The 18,778-nt window shown below is 56.3% G+C and overlaps 1 protein-coding gene across 1 annotated transcript in view; it reads left to right on the forward strand.

The window, feature by feature from the left end:
- Nucleotides 1-13,693: 13,693 nt before the first annotated feature.
- Nucleotides 13,694-18,778, forward strand: part of COL27A1 (collagen type XXVII alpha 1 chain) — a 133,207-nt gene continuing 128,122 nt past the window's right edge. The window contains exons 1-2 of the mRNA XM_032595523.1: nucleotides 13,694-13,835; nucleotides 15,538-15,642. Coding sequence (XP_032451414.1) covers nucleotides 13,694-13,835; nucleotides 15,538-15,642 — 247 coding nt within the window. The remainder of the gene's footprint in view (nucleotides 13,836-15,537; nucleotides 15,643-18,778) is intronic.

Genomic DNA, 18,778 nt, shown 5'->3' on the forward strand with positions numbered 1-18,778 from the left:
CGAATGGCAGCGGCTAGACAGGGTTTGATCAAAAGAAGTTTTGATGCTAAAGAAGATTCACAGGACTCAAAAGGACAGTGCTCACGCGTCTGTGCTTCATGGCAGGTGCTCTTTAGCAGCCTCGCTCAGGTAAGAATGTTCTTCTCAGCCAAAGCAAGGGATCTGGAGAGGACAGGTATGAACTCCAACTGTCATCCCTTTCCAGGGCCGTACCAGGCTTCACTTCCTCTGTCAGATCAGAGACCGACCACAGAACGCCTCAAAACCAGGGGACTCAAAATGGAGACTCGGTTGGGGTGTCTTATGCCTGGTGAGTCACACAGGCATAGTCTTGCTGGGAAACCAGCCCCAATAGCGGAGGCTTCCGCGGGTTTCACCAAGAGCAGGTGCCATCTTTCGACTCATTGTTAACCATAAACAATGCTGACAGTTTGGTATGAACTACCCTGAAATGCCTCAGTTCCATGGGTACGGAGCAACACCATTAATCATTGTGGCTATGAGTATGACTAGTGATCAATGTCCTGTAGTTACGGGTCCTTAAAGACAAGAGAAGCATATCTAACAAGTAACAATTCAGAGAAGCTGAAAAAGTGGAGCATATTTAACTGGGTCTCCACTCAGTAAAAGAAAAAAAAAACCTTTATTGCCTCAGAGGAGGCACATGAGAAAGTCTTAGGGGTTCTTGATGGTCATAAACTTAGTGTGAACATTATGATGTAAGTGCCAAAAAACCGAATAGGCACCCAGGTTGTATTAACAGGAGCGTAGAATATACATGAGGGGAGATGATGAGTCTGCTCCACTCTCTGTTCATCAGATGCCACCTGAACCTTTGAGCTTTGCTGTGGTCACTGGCATCAGTTAGGTAACTGAAAAACTGCAAAGCCTTTGGAGGAGACAATGCCGGAAGATAAGAAATAGGTACCAGATGAGCAGTGGTGAGAGGAAGTAAGACGGCTGGGTCTGGAGAAAGGATGCCTTGGGGTTGGGGCTGTTACTTTCAGAGAGATTTCAGCCACAGAGCCAGGCTTTAGACGATTTCAGAGTTGCTGTTCTCAATAACCATTGTAAAAGGGGCTTTGCATGGTAATCCGTGGAGATACAAGTAAAGAGCTCTTTGTAAAAGTTTTTTCGGATGGGGGAGGCAGAGTGGTGCGTGTGCTGCTCCCCTGTCCTCACTTTGTGACAAGGAAAAGCATCCAAAGTCATTGCATTGGCTAGCTTTCCCGGGAACCACACACGAGCAGGAGTGTAGCATATCACATGGTCTGGGCGTGGGGTACTGAGGCAGCTAGGCTTGGAGTGCAAGTTTTAGCTGATTGTGGGGAAATGATGACTCCCAGCACGGCTATCTCGCCATTGTGTCTAACAACACGTGTACCACCTGGGGACATCGTGGAACCGGGCGTTGGACTGGACAAATTCTCAACCTGCTGAAATTTACTTGGCTTGGGCGGGGGCGTCTCTCCATCAGCTGGCTCTGACTGGCCACTCCCTGAGCTGTGAAGAAACTTCCCCCTGACTCTGCCCCACACGCGGGGCTTGGTGTATTGAAAGAAGCATTTGGGACCAGAGTTCTAGCCCTGGTTCTGTCCTTACTGCTGGGTGAGCTTGGGCAAGTCCTTTCTGGTTCTTCATCTCCAAACTAGAGATGCTGAGTGGAAACTGACAGGGGGTTGTGACTGTTGTTGTCATTGCCACCCCCTGGTTTATCTGGTACAGACCGAAATTCCTATTCCTCTGCTACATCAGCAGGGACGTTTTCAGCTGCTAGTAACAGGAAGAGCACCTGAAAGTGGCCTTGACAATGAGAAGCACTATTGATTTGAGAAAGGGCGGTCCCCAAGTGCCTGATTTAGCATCTCAATAATGTCTTTTTTTTTTTTAATTTTTAAAAATGTTTTATTTATTTTTGAGAGAGAGAAAGAGAGAGAGACAGAGCATGAGTGGGGAGGGGCAGAGAGAGAGGGAGACATACGGAATATGAAACAGGCTCCAGGCTCTGAGTTGTCAGCACAGAGCCCGATGTGAGGCTCGAACTCTGGGAACAACAAGATCACGACCGAGGCTGAAGTTGGACGCTCAACCAACTGAGCCACCCAGGCGCCCCTACATCTCAATAATGTCTTAAAGGCCCTAGTTCCTTTTCTCTCTGCCATCCTCAGTCTGTGGGCCACGGACCTCATCGTCACTTCATTGTGACAAGATGATTGCAGCCTCTCCAACAGCACATCATCATTCAACAATGTTCAGAAAGAAAAATGGGGTGTATCACTGGTGTGTGTCCGCTTATAAAAGTGAGGAAAACTTTCTCAGAGGGCCCAAGCATATATAATTCCTCTCCCGTCTCCGAGGCTGGTCTGTATCTTACATCCACACCCAAACCACTCACTGGCTAGGGGAAGGAGACCGCCACGGTGAGCTCAGTCTAAGCAGGATCCAGTCCTGGAGGCTTGGAGGACACAGTCTCCACTGAAGGATGAGACTACTTGGAAGACGGTGGAGGAAGACGGAATTCTGCCAGCAAAGATGAAACAGCAGTGGTCTGCCATGTCACGGGGACATCCCGGGATGACGGTCAGCTAGCCCTCGGCTCTGCCTGTATACCCTCCCTTCTTCCCTCCTTCCCTCCTCATTCATCCCACACTTACTGAGAGCCTACGGTGGGCTGGTACTTGGGAGGCCCCTGGGGATTCTACAAAGATAAGATATAGCTATGACCTTGAGGAGGTCCAGTTGAGTAGGCATGTAAGGCAGATATATGCCATGATGGGACCTGGCGTGCTAAATGCCAGGCAGGATGGGGGGCAGGCTGCGGTACAGCTGTGAGGATACGAGGGGGGCCAGTGAAGAAGGACATCCCAGAGCGAGGGGGTCACAGGAGTGAAGGCCCGGAGCTCTCTGAGCTCCTCAGCTGCTGTCTCCACTCTCGGCTGTAAGGGTGACTCAAATCCATTACTAGTAGCCTGTTTGGTAAAGCCACTGGTTCCAGACGCATCTTCAGGGTGAATCCAGAGATCTTAACTTGCCATAGCTCTCACATCTGGAAAATGGGCTTAATTCTTCCAAGGCTGACTGAATGGATCGAAGGAGGAGATAGGTCAGACTCTGCAGTTAGGCATAGACGTGGGAGGCCTGACTTCTTACCCCAGCTTCCCCATTGATGTTGTGTCATCAATGTCTCTGAGCCTCAGTTTCCCCATCTGTAAAATGAGGAATTTAGGCTGGGCAGCTCTAGGGTCTCTTCTAGGCCTGAATTTCTTTTGGCCCCCCACATGTGGGTTAGTCTCAGCACCGTAAAGTGGACTTTGGATATCTCACTGGCCTCTACCACTGGTCTAGGCCTAAGGAAATAAAGCCAGGCCGGGGTTGGAGGAGAAGGCCTGAGAGATGGTCTGGGCTGCCCAGATGAGAGGATCACATGCCCAGAGGATGTGCCCTCCTGGATAGTGGCCCAGGGGGTTCCCTGGCCTCAGCCTTCCCTCCTCTTGCTGAAATGATTGTTTCTGGGGCCTTGGCAGTCACCAGGCCACAGTGACGCGGCCTCACAGGCAGAGCCCAAGCCCTGGGTCATGCTAACAGCCAGCACTGGCTCCGGCCACCTCACCGGGGGAGAGGCCCCGGGCTGGTATTGCCGGGAGGGGGCAGTGGGAGGGGATACAGCGGGAAGCCGTCTCTCTCTCTCCAGCCTGATGTGCAGTGAAATTCCCTTTCGTGAAATGCTTTATCCTCGCTGCTGGGAACACAGGCATGAGTGGGGCGGAGCGGGATCAGCCTCGCATCAGGCCTGTCACGTGCCCTACAAATGTTTGTTGATGGATGAGGGCCACGATACAGGAGAGGGAGCAGGTAGCAGGAAAGCTAATCCGTTAGGTGGAATCAGGCAAACTTTACTCTCACTCATGCATTCCTTCCTTCCTTCATTCCATCTTTCTTCACTTGGCGCCTTTGGACTATCTCCTACGTGCCGGGCTACTCCTCCTGTGCTTCACGCTGGTGTCCGAAGGCCAGCGTGGCAATGAGATGTGCGCATAGTGAGGACCACGGCTTCTGTTTGCCTGTGACCAGCGCCCCGCTCAGGGCTCCATGTCCAGCGGCATCTCCTGATTGGCCGAGTGACCTGGGAATGAATGACTGTATTAAATGATTCTATTATTAGGCACGTACCGTGTGCACACATCCTATGCTGCCTGCTGTGTGAAAGAGAGACCTGTCCTGGTGTGCCCAGCAGAGCAGGGCATCGGGGGAATAGGGATCTGAGTTCTCCTCCCAGTTCCGCAGACCGGGGGAGCAAGCATGCCTTCCTGACCTGCATTTTCTGCCTGTCTCTCCTTCTGGTATCCTCTACCAGACGTGCGGAGGGCAGGAGGCACAGGTTGGCGCCCAGTGGGTTCTCAGAAAAAGCTTGGTGGATAGATGGACAGGGATTGGTACCTGGGCCGTGTGCAGACCTCTGTTCAGCAGGCTAAGACTTCACTAGTGATTCCTTCACAAATACTTACTGAGCACCTACTCTGTGTCCACCAGCAAAACCATTTAGATGAACAGTTTTACTCAAGGCAGATGTGCCTTGGAGAGCAATGGGTCCATGGCTGATCTGCTTGGGGGGAAGTAAATTCCATGTGGTCTCTGAGTCCCCACCAGGCCAGGAATCTCTGTTCTTCTCCCTTGTGCCTGAAATGCTACATGGGCCTGGCGGTCACTGCCCGCCCCATTTCTAGTCTCGCTGCCTTCTGCCCCACAGAGATGGCCCCTTTTTGGCTGGCTGGTGAGTGCCCTTTTCTGTTCACAGAATAGGCAGTGGCCCGGTGTCTTCTGGACCCAACTTCCATCGAGCTGTTTACGCCCAGTCACTGGTGTGGTGCCAGGAACCTACTTGGCAGAAAGACTAGAAGAGGCGGCAGAGGCAGGAAGCAAGGTCTCTCCCCAAGAATTCTTATCAGTGTCCATGACTTCTCTTTCCAGCTGACCATGAGTTCCTGGAAGACTACGACTCTCCCTTCCCTCCCAACCTAGCAAAACAGTTAACCCTCAGTAATTATCTAGTGAATTGAATTATTGTTAAACAATAGTCTCAGACTCACAAGCTCAAGGATCCATGCAGATTACTATGATTGATGTGTCCACTTTACAGATGGAGAGAGTGAGGTTCTGGAAGAAGATACCGTCGATCTTTATGGGCTCTGAGAGGTCTCCCATGGGTCTTTCCAGCAGCCCTCAGTGGAGCATGGTTCCCTGGGGCTCAACATTGCATACTCACATTTGGGAGTGAGATTTGGAAAGACCTTGGTGCTCAGCCATTGACCCACAGCCTGACCTTTGAGGAAATGCATCCCCTTGCCTGGAAATGGCTTTGTGGCCACTGAGTCACACAGTGCAGGGGGTTGGGGGGAGTTAGTTACATAGCTTCTCTACCAGCCTCCCTCAACTCTTCCTTTAAAACCTGCCTGAAATCCACTCCTACCCTCCTGGCCTTTTGGCGACTCTTCCACTTGAATTGTCTTCCCCCATGGCTCCATGAGCCAAAGGCCACCTCCTCCTGGGAGTATTCTCTGGTTTCCTCCCACCCCTTAGTTCTGCTTGACAACTCAATTAGTCGATAGCATTTATCACCCCCCCCCTTGTGTTATCTTCACGTGATTGCATGGCAGTGTCTGATGGCTCCCATGCAGGCCCTTTTACCTGCCCCAAGCTGCTGGGCATGTCTTCTGTCCACATTACAAATGCACGTGTGCCCAGAAAGCAGGACCATGTGCAATGTTCTTTGTCTTCCCTCCCGTGGCGGCAGACCCTCTTCCCTCAGTTTCGTACAGGGGTTTGTACACGGTAGGAGTTAAAGAAACTCATTTAAATTATTAATGGTTTGAGCCTCTATTGTGTCGCAGGCTCCATGCTGGGTGTGGGGACACAGAGATGGATCTGACAATGACAACACCATGTGATGTGTGCTATGACTTGGGTGTGGGGCAGAGCTTAAGCTGTACTGGAAAGACAGAGAGGCCGTGAACAGGCAGCAAAGGGGGGGGGCGGGGAGGGAAACTGGGAGGAAACAGCACAGACAAGGCCTTGAAGTAGCCCAGCTTGTCCAGAGCCTGGGTCCGGGCATCAGAAAGATTGGAGCTCTGGGGCACACCATGAAGTCGGGGAGGCTGACAGGGGTCTGCTCCGAACCCCTTAAAGGCTAAGGTCGGGATCATTACGTTCAGCTGCAGAAGACAGGAATCAGACAACCTCAGTTCCAATCCCACCTCCACCACCTACCAGCTTGGTGACCTCAGGAAAGCTACTTCGTCTTTCGGAGTCTCAGCTTCTCACCTGTAAACGTTGATAGCAGGGCCTCCCATAAATGGTGACACCCAGCACAGTGCTGCACCTGGCTAGGGTGAGGCAGGTTCCGGGGCCACATGCTGGCAGGACCCCAAACAAGTCTCAGAAGTGGAGTTTTAGAATCAAGGGGCTGCCAGAAAACCCCTAACTAATCAAGGTACATAATATATGAAGGCAATACTTTAAAAATGTCAAAACTAATGCCAAAAAAAAAAAATCCATGATGAACAACATATCGAAAAATATAAATGAGGACAGGATCCTCCTAGCACAAAGTGTGCAGCTCAAAAAAACCATGAGCTGTGAGTGAACTGGGAGTTCTCAACCTTCCAGGGCTATGGTCTTCCGAAATCCTGAGGGAAACCGGTGGCCCCTCGCACGCGGAAGAATGCTCCCACATGCATCATCTGGGCCGTTTTGGGGTGTTCCTGCACCCCTGGGGCTCGTCCACGTGGCGGTTAAGAACGCCGGGTCAACTTGGGGGTGCAGGGGTGGGGGGTGGTTCCACGCGCCGGCCAGCTGTCTGCGGGTTCCCCAGCACCCCGCTAGGCCGCCCTCCTGGCAGCCGTGGGTGCTCTGCCCCCTGCAGGAAGCAGCGCACAGCACGCCGCTTCTTTTTCTTTCTTGCCTGGCTCCCCCCCCTCCACCCTCCTCCCTTGCTTCGGCTTGGGACTTTTCCTAAAGTTTGCTGAAACCAGACACCTTGCTCCACCAAGCCCGCGTGCAGCCACGGTTTAAAAGGCCGCCTTCAGCGCCCCCTCCCCGCCCCCAGCGGAGACTTCAAAAGGCCCGGCGGGCGCGCCGCGGCCCCGCACCTATGAGCCGCCCCCCGCGCCCGGAGCCCGCGCCGGAGTCCGAGGACGCAGAGCGGCCGAAGTTCGAGCGCAGGCGGACCGGGCCGGCGGCGCAGCCCCGCGCGCCCATGCCCCTCCCGGTGCCGCTGCGCTCCGAGCGCCCGCGCCCAGTTTAGGGAAGGGACCCCGCACCCCCGCCCCCGCGCCCGCCCCTGCGGGGACCCATGAATACAAATGCCGTTAGGCGCCCGAGGAAGGACCGACCGTCCAGCCTCGCAGCTAGGGACCCAGTAAGTGCCCCGGGGCTCCTGGAGCTCTGGGGTAGCGGTGTGTGTTCGTAAAGGTGCGCGCGTACGGGGAGGGGGGGTGCACGTGGGGAGTGAGTGCATTCGTGCACGCTTGCGGTGGGCACTAGCGGAGAGCAGTGTGCAAGCGGGGGTGCGCGCGCGCGCATGTGCACTTGGGGTGTGTATGTGGGATGTGTGCACGTGAAGTCGTGTGAATCGTGTGTGCGGGTGTACATTGGGGGGGTGTGGATCCCGGAGGCTAGCGTGCATTTGTGTGCGTGTAAGTACCAGTGTGCACTCGTCTGCGTGTGTGGAGTCCGGGTAGCGTTCGAGTGCAATAACCCCAGGGTGTGTTTGTGTGAGCCCGGGGGGAGTGTGACTGAGCTTGCGTGTGAATGAGTGTGAGTTTGTGTCTGAGTTTCGGGTGAGCGTGGATGTGTGTGGGAGTGTGTGCGCACTGGTGAACAAGTGGAGGTGGAGGGGGAGGTGGAGGGGGCTTCTCACGCCTGGGTTCCGACGGGGGTGGTGGTTGTGCGAATTTGCTGGGCTTTTGCGGCGGGTTCAAGGTGTGCAGTTGTGCGCTCCAGTGTGGGATCTCAGGAGTCTTTGGTCGCCTCCTGGGGTGTGTGTCGGGGCAGGGTTGTTAAGCTCCCTTTTCTTACCGAACGGACAGGGAGGGGAAGAGGGTGACCAACATTGAACAAGCCCACCCACCATAAGTGTCCAGGGAAGTCAGTTCTCCAGGGCGCTCTGAATCTGAGAGAGGGGTATGTATGTGTGTGTGTGTCTGTGGTAGGACACTGGTTGTCGCTGTTGTGGCAGTCTGGACACTGAGTGCTGGTCCCAGCTCTGTCCCTGAAACACCGGGTTCCTTTCAGCAGTAGTGTCTGTCCCCTTTCTCCCTCTATCTCCACCACCCACCCCCCCCCCAGCTCGGAGGGACCTTCCCCCCACCCCCACCCCCAGTCTCACAAGCCAGAAGTGCCACATCTCCGAACTGTGCCCGTCCTGCGGTGCAGCTTTGGCCATCTCTTTCCTCTTTGTGAATCTCAGTTTCCCCGTTTTTCCTGGGGGAGGGGCGGAGGTGGGGGTGTCTCTGCGGGGCGGTCGTGGGCCGGCCGAGGCCGTGTACTCGGCTACGGCCGGCAGGGGGCAGCATGGGGCAGCAGAGGGCGGCTCGGCGCGGGGAGGAGAGAAGGTGGAGAGCCACCGCGGGCCGAGACTTTAAATCGCCTTCATTTCCCCCAAATCCTTCCTTTTCCTCTCCTCCCCCAGGCCGGCGGGGAGGCAGCTTCCACCGCCCTCCGCGCGCCCTCGCCCGCCTCGCTCTGCCTCCGGGGACCGCCAGCAGCCCGCCTCCAAAAGTTTGATCATCTCTCTTTTCCCCCCTGCTTCTTCTTCCTTTTCGGTAGAAGCAGAAAAAGAGCGAGGCAGGGGCGAGCGCGGCGCCGGGACTCCTGGACCATGGGCCTGGCGCGGGCGCCCGCGGGCCCCGGCCGCGCTGCCTGCCTGCTCGGGCGCCCCTGGCGCGGGGCTGCGCTGGGGCGCGGGGGCCGCGCGCTCTGAGCCGGCCTGGCGCGGCGGGCGGGGGGCTGGCGGCCCCATGGGCGCGCCCACACTTGCCCCCCGGGCTCGGGAGCATGAAGTAGGGGCCGCCATGGGAGCGGGATCGGCGCGGGGTGGCCCGAGGCACAGCGGCGGCGGCGTGCGGCGGCGCGCGCGGGGGTGAGTATGAGCTCGGGGACGCCCCCTCCCCAGCTTCCTGCTGCCCCAGCCCCGGGGAGTGGCTGGGGATCCCCGCCGCGCCGGCGCTTCCCCGGAACGTCGGCTTCCTGCCCCTTCCCGAGCCCTTATGAGCGGGCCACCAAGGGTTAACGAGCTGGCTGCGCCCCGGCCCGGCGAGGGTTGGCGAGCGCTGCCTGCCCTCCCCGCTGGCCGGGCTCTGCGATCGCGTTGGGGCGGGGGCCGCGCTGGGGAGGGTCCGTGCAGAGCCAGCCCTGGGGTCGGGGTTCGGGGTGGGTGGTGGGCGCCTGGAACGGCGAGTTGGGGGCGGAGGGGGGCTTTTTGGGTGCTCGGGGAGGAAGGGTCTCCGTGTTGGGCTGTCTCCGTGTGTTCCGGTGGCGTGTCCACAGGTCCCGGGCTTGTAAGTCAGTCTGTTCTTGTGAAACTACCCGCAAGCTTCTCGGTCTCCGGGTCTCCGCTTCTGCTCCGGTCTCAGCGTCTGTGTGGCTTTGCACGTCCCCTGCTTCTGGAAGTCTCCGCGTGTGTGTCACTATGTTTGGGTCTGTGCGCCTCAGTGTTTCCCTGCTTCTCTGGGGGTTGGGGGGAGGGTGTCTCGGTTCCTGTCACTTTGCGTGTGTGAGAGAGAAAAAGGGAGAGCCTGCATGTCAGAGTAGAAAGGGGCCCTGGAGATGAGCAAGTCATTTCACAGAGGCAGAGACTGGGGGGGGGGGGGGGGGGGGAGGGGCAGGGAATCTCCTGTGGCAGAGCTGGGCCCCAGGGGCTGGCGGAGTAGTTGTAAAGAGTGAGCGTGTGCAAGAGTGAATCCCTGAGTGTGGGTGTGTGTGGGAGTGAGCGAGGATGGGAGCAGCCCTCAGGGCCCTAGGGACTGTGGCTCATGCTCACTGCCCAGAGAAGCACAGAACTTGCTCCCTTTCTGTCCTGCCCCCAGGATCAGAGGACATTCCCAAGAGGCTGGTCAGGGCTGTTGCCTCCAGACCCCACCATGCCCCCGCCCCCTCTGAGCTGGAATCAGGGGGGATGATCCCCCCCCTTCTTTCCCCTGTCTTGGAAAAAGCTGGCTGGCTGAGACTCCACCACCCCCCACCCCACCCCACCCACACACACACACACACACACACACACACAGCACCAGTAAGCACACTGCTGACTCATTTTCTCCAGAAGACCCTGTGCCAAGGCAGATTGCCAGCGGTTGGGCAGAAAAGTGGTGCCAGGCGAGCACCCCATGGTTGGGGCCCAAGCTTTGGGCAAATGGCAGTCAAGTTGCTCAGAGGCCCAGCCTCTGCCTTGCCTCCCTCACCACAGGGTGCCCCAGATCCTGTGCCCTCTGGTTCTGGCATGCCCTCCAGCTTTATTCTTCTTTGCCTCTCCCAGACCAGGCTCCATGACCCTATGGAGCACATCCCTGGCCCCGTCTCTCCTTCCCTTTCCTCCCTGTCCTTGGAACAGTCCCCCTTCTTGGTGCTTGTGTGTCTTCTGCTGTCCCTCAAACCATAGTTCAACAGCCATCAGCTCCCCTCGTAGTGTGCTGCACGGGGAGTGGGGGGGCTGCCCTCCCCATGTAACCCACTGTTTGTCTCTCTCGGAGCCCATTCTGCCTGCTACCTTGTTGGCATATTCTCCTTCCCCGTTTCTGGGTGCAGGGACCTGCTTGGTACCCTTAACAACCCGGCCCGGTGCACTGACATGCCGTATCAGTGGTGGCTGGAGGACTGACCGCCTCTGTGGGGGCAAAACACTCACAGACTCACACTAGTGGGTAGGCAGGTTGCAGGGCAGAGGGAGCGCTGCAATCGGCCAGTGTGAGTCCTGACTGCCCCGTGAGCTCGGGCAAGCCCCTGGCCTCTGTGCTTCTCTTCTTTCTCACCCGCCCCACGGGCATCTTAATTCTCAGCTAGCAAGGTTTTGTGAGGAATTAATGGGGGGCCATGCTTGTCAAGGGCTTAGAACAGCGCCTGGCATGTAATAAGTGCTCAATAAATGGCAGCTGTTATTTGTATCATTATTCACTTCACCTTGAATGGATGTGTGAGTCACCGGAAAATTCTGGGCCGCCTCCTGTCCAGACAGATGACCTGTCTGTGTTCCCATGGAAGAGGTATCAGGTGTGAAGAGAGGAGCCTGGGTGTGGCTGTCTGGGCACGTGGGGCCTGGCCGGGTCCACGGAGGCAGGTGGGACGGGTCCATCCCCCTTTGCTGTTCTGTGGTCCCCAGGCCAGCTTCCGGCCCAGCTGAGCCCACGAGAGCACAGCCAAGCCTGGAGTTTCACAGGCTGCTTTCCTTGTGTGTGTTTTAGTGCCCTCGGTCTCAGCTCTGAGCTCTTAGCGGATGTGGCAAGTTGGTACGGGTCTGTAAGATTCTGTGTGTTCCCAAGTAACAAGGATGGAGACAACACCATGCAAACCAGCTGTAGGTTCTGGTGGCCGTCGTGGTCCAGGAGTAGCCACATGTGGTGTGCTGGCAGAGGGCCTTTTCTGGGGGTAGGAGCACCTGGGTTTCCCTTCTTGGAGGGCTGTGTGGGCCAGGCTGTGGCCTCCAAGGTCAGGTTCCCTAACCCCCGGCTGCCGTTTCAGTTGCCTCCTACCCACTCTGGCCCCTGGGCCTGGTCTTCCCGACATTCTGGAGCCCTGGGTCACCGAGCCAAGGACCACAGTCAGTGGTGAAAACAGAAGTTGGGAAGAACAAAGCTCTGAGCCAGCACAGGCACGAAACATTATTAGGCAGTAGCCTAAACAGCATTGGAACGGGAGCAAAAGGATCGGCAGGGCCTCCCTCTGGGAGCCAACTTTCCAAGCCTGGAGCTTACTTCGATGGCTTGTTGGCTTCTGAGGCTGCATCTCTGTCCTGTTGGTAAAGTCTGGGACTCTGGTCTCTGGCAAGTAGGAAGTCCCTGTAAGTCTCCCATTTCTTCTCCATGAGAGACAAGTCAAGTGAGACGGACTGTCTGCTAAGCAGCGGGGTCAGATGATGTGGGTCACTGACATGCTGTGTGGTTTTAGACAAATCGCTTCCCCTCTCTGGGCCTCGGTTGCCCATCTTCACAATGAGGGGGAGGGACTAGAATCTGGCCTCTAGATGATCTCAGAGGACCTTCTCCCACTGTATTATTCCCACTCTTTGCTTTGGCGGTGTATGAGTCAAGTGCGCACAGAATCCAGGTCTGGGAGGTCAGCTGCGTTTGTCAAGGTGACCGGATGGAGGGGCAAATTCTTTCATAACAGGCCTTCAGGGTTGAACTTCTTGAATGGGAAACCATGGTGCTGGGAAGCTTAATTAAAGAACAGGTTCTGATCCCATCGCCCTTGTGAGTCTGCTCTCATCGTGACCTTCAGGGATTAAAAATATTCCCCCACGTGTATTCTCAGTCTCCTCCAAAGTGGTCACCTTGGCATAACCACAGCCATAAAAAATTGACTAAGAGCATGTGTGTTCTTGCACCTTGTCCCCTCCACCCAGCCTCTCCCTATCAGCTTGGGAAGCATCTTGAGCAGGGTGGATATGACACGATACGGCGAGGGACTCCAGGAGTGAGGGCTCGTGCCTGGAAAGCTCTGGGAAGAGAGGGTGGGAGAAAATGGGGGCAGAAGTGAGCTCGTCGGCACACTGGAAAACGAGGGGCAGTGTCCTCTGAGGAGTCATTCTCAGGAAAAATGAGTTCACTGGTCCCCTAAGTCTGGGGACTGCTGCTGGACAGAAAGCACGGTCAATGTCTTCATTGTGGGACGTCTCAGACCCTTTGGTATGCAGTTAGTTGTGCCCCAGGAGTCGGCAGGACTGGGATGCAGCTCTTCCCCAGGGAATCCGGCCCCAGTTTCCTGGAGTGTCTACCTGGCCAAGTGGGAAACAATACTGAAGAATTATGACCCCAGAGCCTTCCCAGGTGGCCTTGAAGAGGTACCTGCCCTCCCTGAGCCTCTGTTTGTGGCACGTCAAACAAAGCCTCCTGTCATTTCTTTTCAGGCCCGATGAGGCTGCCATTGGCTTCAAGCGGGCAGGTCGTGTCGGCAGGGCCAGCCTCTGTCCTTCCTCCAGATGACGTCAGGGCAGCTAGGCACTCTGACCTTTAGTCATGGCTAGCGGTGAGCTGGAGGCGAGGTCTGAGGTGGACTGGCCCCATGAGAAAGGCATTTTCACAGCAATGGCAGCAGATTGGAGAAGATGAGGGGGAACGGAAGCTTATCCAAGGACCGACCCTGGAAGAAGGCAGAGGTGGGGAGGGCCTTTGGGGGGGATGCTTTTAAAGTCCAGAGTCCTGGAATACCAGGTACTATGTATTCCTTCTACAAAGATACGCTGAACGTTTATGACATGCTTACCAGGTGCTGGGAATACAAAAGTGAGCAAGACAGATGTGGTTCCTACCCTTCGGGGACTTTTTCTGGAAAGGGAAGCAGGAAAATAGGCAATTAGCACACGTGGGATACCTGCTGTGGTGAGGTGTGTGCACCGGGCTGTGGGAGGTGAGGCCCAAGCTGGAATCGAATGCCTGTGTGGGAACTGGCCAGGCTAAAGAGCGGCGTCGGGAGCGCCTGGTAGGGCATGCGAAAGGCCCGGAGGCTGGAGAAGGCTTTCAAGGGACCATTGTCAGCATCTGAGGGCTACCGCAGCCAGCTTGCTTTACGCTGCAACTCACTGAAGACCCAAGCCAGCCTGGCTTATGGAAAGGGAGTTATTACCTCTGGTATCGAGAGATCTGAAGCAAAAGCAGCGACAGGCTTGGCTACTTCAGCATCTCAAGTGTCCTGAAACGTCTCCTATTTTTCCATTCTGTCATCCTCAAATGCTCACGGAGCTTGTTAAGCTCATGTGCCCAAAATGGCTGCAGCAGCACATCCCCACTCGATAACGTACAGAGGCTAGAAGGAACCCTCTCTGTCCCTTTGCAACACTTTTCCAGGGGCCCTAAGAGGCATCCCTCACATCTTACTGGCCACATTTGGGTCACGTATGCGTGCCTAAACCGGTCACTGGCATGGCAGAAGAAATTCCCGAGATTGGCTTAGACTTACCCGGATTCATCCAGTACCCTCTGAAGTCCGTGCCTCCCTGAACAAGAAGGGAAGGGTAGGTGACCGCCAGTGTCCTTCACAGTGCCAGTCAGGATTACTATTGATCATAATTGCAATCAAATTGGAGCAATTGCTATTAAATCGGAGGGTGTAAACTTGTTTTCCAAGGAGCTCCGGGGAGCTGGGAAGAACGTGGGGCTCCAGACATCAGTTCCGGCAGATGGGTTTCCTGGATTACGTGGTTCCCCAGAAACACAGCATCCTAGCTTTCCTCTTGGAAACGGATCCCGGGCCTGTGCATCCCAGCCTTAGCCCTCGGCACCCGCCTGTCTCGGCTCTCTCTGCCTGCATCCCGGCCGGCCGTCTTTGGCCACGTGCTGCCCTCCCCTTGGCCTGTTCAGGGATCAGATGCCCCGGGTGGCTTCGGGTGTCGCCGGTGGCTGCTCCCACAGGAAGGTGAAATCGGATCACTGCCTCTGCCCATCTTGGCAGGAGCCACCGAGCAGAGCATTAACCCTTCCGGGCCCCAGACTTCAGGGGCAGCAATGACTGTCTAAGGAGCACTTCTGTGGCTGGCACCAGGCCGAGCCCTTGACATGCATGAGCTCACTTAATCCTCATGCCTGGCCTGCACCATCGGGAATGTCGGCCGTGTTGCAAAGCAGGAGGCGGGCTCAGGGAGGCTGAGTGACTCATCCAGGGTCACACAGCTGGTAAGCAACGGGGCCAGGTTTGCACCTGGGTCTGCCTGACTCCCCGCTGTGTCCTCTGTCCCTCTGTTTTCTCTCCCCCGCCTTTTTTCCGTCGGCATGAAGCCAGGTAGGCGGCTTCCTTAGCACGCGTTGTTCCTGGTTCAGGGGTCTTCTCCTCCTCCACCTTGTGTCTAGAGAGGAGTTCTCATCTCTTTTGTCCTTTGAGATGTCAGTCATCCAAGCGCATCAATTCGGTCTTCCCGCTGAACTTTCAGTCCTGGTTCTGCTGCCCAGTGGGCCTCAAGGTCCTGAGGCCACAGTACAGATGGGGAGACTGAGCCCCAGAGATGGGGAGGGGTGGGCCCCTGGCGGCCCGGTGAGTCAGCGGCAGATTTGAAGCCGGGCCCTGGGTCTCCTGACGCCCAGGGCAGGGCTTCCTGCCCACTCTTTCCTGCCCTGTGACCTTGGGTTATCGATCTGTAAAAAGCCAGGTTGTATTTGGGCTGCATAGGCAGGTCCGGCCCGCAGGGGTTGCGCCTGGAAACCCGGGAGCGTGGGCTACACAGTGGGGTCCTAGAGCCTGTATCTTGCCTCCACCTTCCATGGGCGAGACTGGGGGACACTGGGCCTGGGTGGTTCCCTCCCATCTCTCCAGCCGGATCCGGGCCTGAGGGTGGAAGCTGATACCGCATCTGCTTGTGTCTTCCGGTCTCTAGGGGGTTTCTCTTCACCTGGATCTTAGTGTCATTTGTCTGTCACCTGGCCTCCACCCAAGGAGCTCCTGAAGGTAATCCTCTCTTCTCTTTGTGCAGGGGGAGACAAGGGAGGGCAGAAGGGACCTGAGAACGCAGGGCTAGGAGACGGCTAGGCCCCGCCCTGGAACTCACTGCCTCGGTTTTCCCATCAGTAAAATGGAGCCCGTCGTTGGCAAATTCTCTCCGGGCTTGAAAGAATCACATTTAGGGTTTTGTAAGGGGCAGGAAGGACTCAGTGCAGAAATGTGGAAAGCTGACCCTTTCTTTCCTACCCAAGGGTCGGGGGGGTCGGGGAACGGGCAGAATTGGAATAAATCACGTTGGTTCAGTCAGCCTCAGTCGTCCTGATTTGTCCAGTGGTTGTACCAAGAACTGCTGAGAGGAGGCACGAAGGCCACAACTTCCTGCCCTTCCCGTGAGATCCTGCTCATCCCTGCCATCCCTGAGGAGCCGGCCAGGGGGCCAGAGCGGCCGTGGGCAGGCTGCACAGCTGCCCGTGGAAACTGAAACCTCTCCCACATCTGTTTGTCAAACAGCCACGACGCCTCCTAAAATAGCGGCCCTTCCCCTCCTCCACGTCCGCCTGTGTGCCGGGACAGGCAGCCGGGCACTCTCAGAGCCCCTGTGGCCTGACCTGGCCGCCGGCAGGGACTGGGTCCCCGGGAGGGGAGGGCCGTGCCCGGAAGAGGCTTCTGCTGCCCGGCAACATTTTGTGCAAATGTCATATTTTCCGAGCTTGCTGTTTCCCCCACAAAGTAGGTGAACAGCTGTCCAGAGTCCTGAGTCAGGCGATGGGGGGCGGGGGGTGTTGGGGAGAGGCCGGAGCTATGTGGAGCCAGGTTTATGTAATAAAGGGATCTTGCTGCGGCCAGCTGGCTGGGTCCTTCCAGCATGGCGTTGGGCTGTATTCATTCTCCTGTCCCCTAGCGCCTCGCCCCTGGGTCCTGGATGTGCCTCCACCCCACGTTCTCACTTGTCTGAGGGGCTCTAGCTCAGTATAGCATTGTGTTAAGAACAGAGACCCTGGAGCCAGGTGGCCTGGGTTCAGATTCCAGCTGTGCCTTTTATTATAGGCTGTGTGACCTTGGGCTAGTTATTATAGCGAACTTTTCTGAACTTCGTCTGTGAAGGGGGGATAATAAACAGTACCTTCATCATAGATGATTGAGAGGCTCAAGAGAGATAGTACATGTAAAGCACTTGGCTCATAGTAAGTGCTCAACAAATCCTGGCATTTATTATTGTTGTTGATTATATCATTTACCTGAAAACTTGGCTAAGAACAGTCCTTCTCTATCCCCTGTGGAGCCCGCAGTGGTCAGTCTTCCCTAAGGTGACCACCTCTGCCAGCTCCAGGTGTCAGAGTTCGGGGCTTTGCCCTTGACCTACAGACAGTCTGCAGGGGTGGCCTGGAGACTAGCCAGTGTGGGTTTTGAAAGGACGCTAAGGGAAAGCTCATTGGTATCTCCTGGCCTGGCCAACTGTCATTTCCCCTGGGTGAGCGCAAGCAGCCATAAGCTGCGGCGTTTGAGGACATGCTGTGCAGGCCTGGGGTCCTCCGGGGGGCTGCCAAGATGGGACAAGGGGCGGGGGGGGGGGTGGCTTCCTGCCCTTACCTCTTCCCTAGCAAGTACCTGCTTGCTTTTAAGCTGTTCGTAGTGAGTAATATTTTGTGATAATAAGAGCGTTTCAGTGATTAAAAGGTGTGAAATACACTACTACCAAGAGAATCTTTGAGCAGTGGTTTATTTCAGATTAGGGTCTGAGGGCAGACGGAGATGGGAGACAGGGGGAATTTGCAGTGAAGTGAAGGCCCGCAGGCCCTACGGACGAATAAGGGTCTTCAAGTCAAGCCAACCCAAAGAAGCAGCCTACCCCTCTAGAGTTCTGAGAACATCATTAGCACGTCGTGGCCGCTTCCAGGTCTGGTTTCCCTTGTCTTACAGGCAGGGAAACTGAGGCCCAGGGGTCAGGAAGAGACTTGCCCAGAGGTGCTGGTGCAGGCCGTGTGTGAGGATTGGCGAGGAAGACCAAGAACCCTGTGATGCGGGCGTTCTCCTCTGCCTCGTTTTACAGCAGAGGGAACTGAGGCCCAGAGTCCAGACTCACAGGTGGCTTTGTCTGGCTCCAAAGCCCGGCCTTCTGACCCCAGCCCATCTATTTGTCCCTCCGTCCGTCCGTCCGTCCGTCCATCCATGTCACAGTTGTTAGCTCAGGACTAGGGGCCGAGCGCCGCATTCAGCCTGATGGGCACCCCCTGGACCACACTCGGGGTTTAGGTTGCTGAGCTCGGGGGGGCGGGGGTGGGGGAGGGGCGCTGAGCACCCGAGCCAGACCCCAGCTCCAGAGGCAGCCTCTCCTTTCTGGGTCGGGGCTCTGGAGCTGGCTTCTGCAGACGCTCGCAGCACAGCCAGCTGAGGGAGGTCGAGTGACCCGGCAAGAGGCAAGGTCAGGAAGCCTTTCCATAAACACCCTGGACGCCCTCCTTTTGCTCTGGCGAGCCCCACCGATGTAATTACTGGGCGGATGTGACCTGGCCAGGCCACAGTAGATGTCCAAACGCTTCGCCAGAGGACGGAGCTTGCACGGACGCCTTGATTGCTTCCTCTGCTCTGTCCAAAGCCGCACAGGGAGGAGGGGAGTCATTGGAAATATCCTCTTCCCTCTGTGCAGATAGCGGCTCCCCCCACCCTGCTCTGGCCAGAGAGAGACCTAGGGGGTGGGCAGGGGGCCGGGGAGGTTCCTAAAGGTGGTGAGACCAGTCAGGCCCACTGGACATCCTTACCAAACTCCTGTGACACATCCATCCCTTTCACCCTGCTCCCTCACTCAGGGGACTGCTTCTTGGAGGAGATGCCTTTTGAGGCAGAGAGAAGGGGAAGCCTGTCACGTTCGGCAGTCTCGAATACTCTTAGCGCTAGCATTTGGCGATGATCATTATTTTCGGTACGAATAGCTATCATTTGAAGGTGATTATTTTGTGCCAGGCTCTTCCTTTCAAGTGTATCCTCACAATAGCCTTCTGTGTTTGACTCTATTATCCCATTTAACAGGCGAGAAAACTGAGGCAGTAAGTCACAAGTGAATTCAGGAAGTTTGGCTCCAGGGTCTGTGTCTTTTTTTTTTAATGTTCTATTTATTTTTGAGAGAGAGAGAGAGAGAGAGAGA

The sequence above is a fragment of the Lynx canadensis genome, chromosome D4, assembly GCF_007474595.2.
Source record: "Lynx canadensis isolate LIC74 chromosome D4, mLynCan4.pri.v2, whole genome shotgun sequence".
Lineage (NCBI taxonomy): Eukaryota > Metazoa > Chordata > Mammalia > Carnivora > Felidae > Lynx > Lynx canadensis.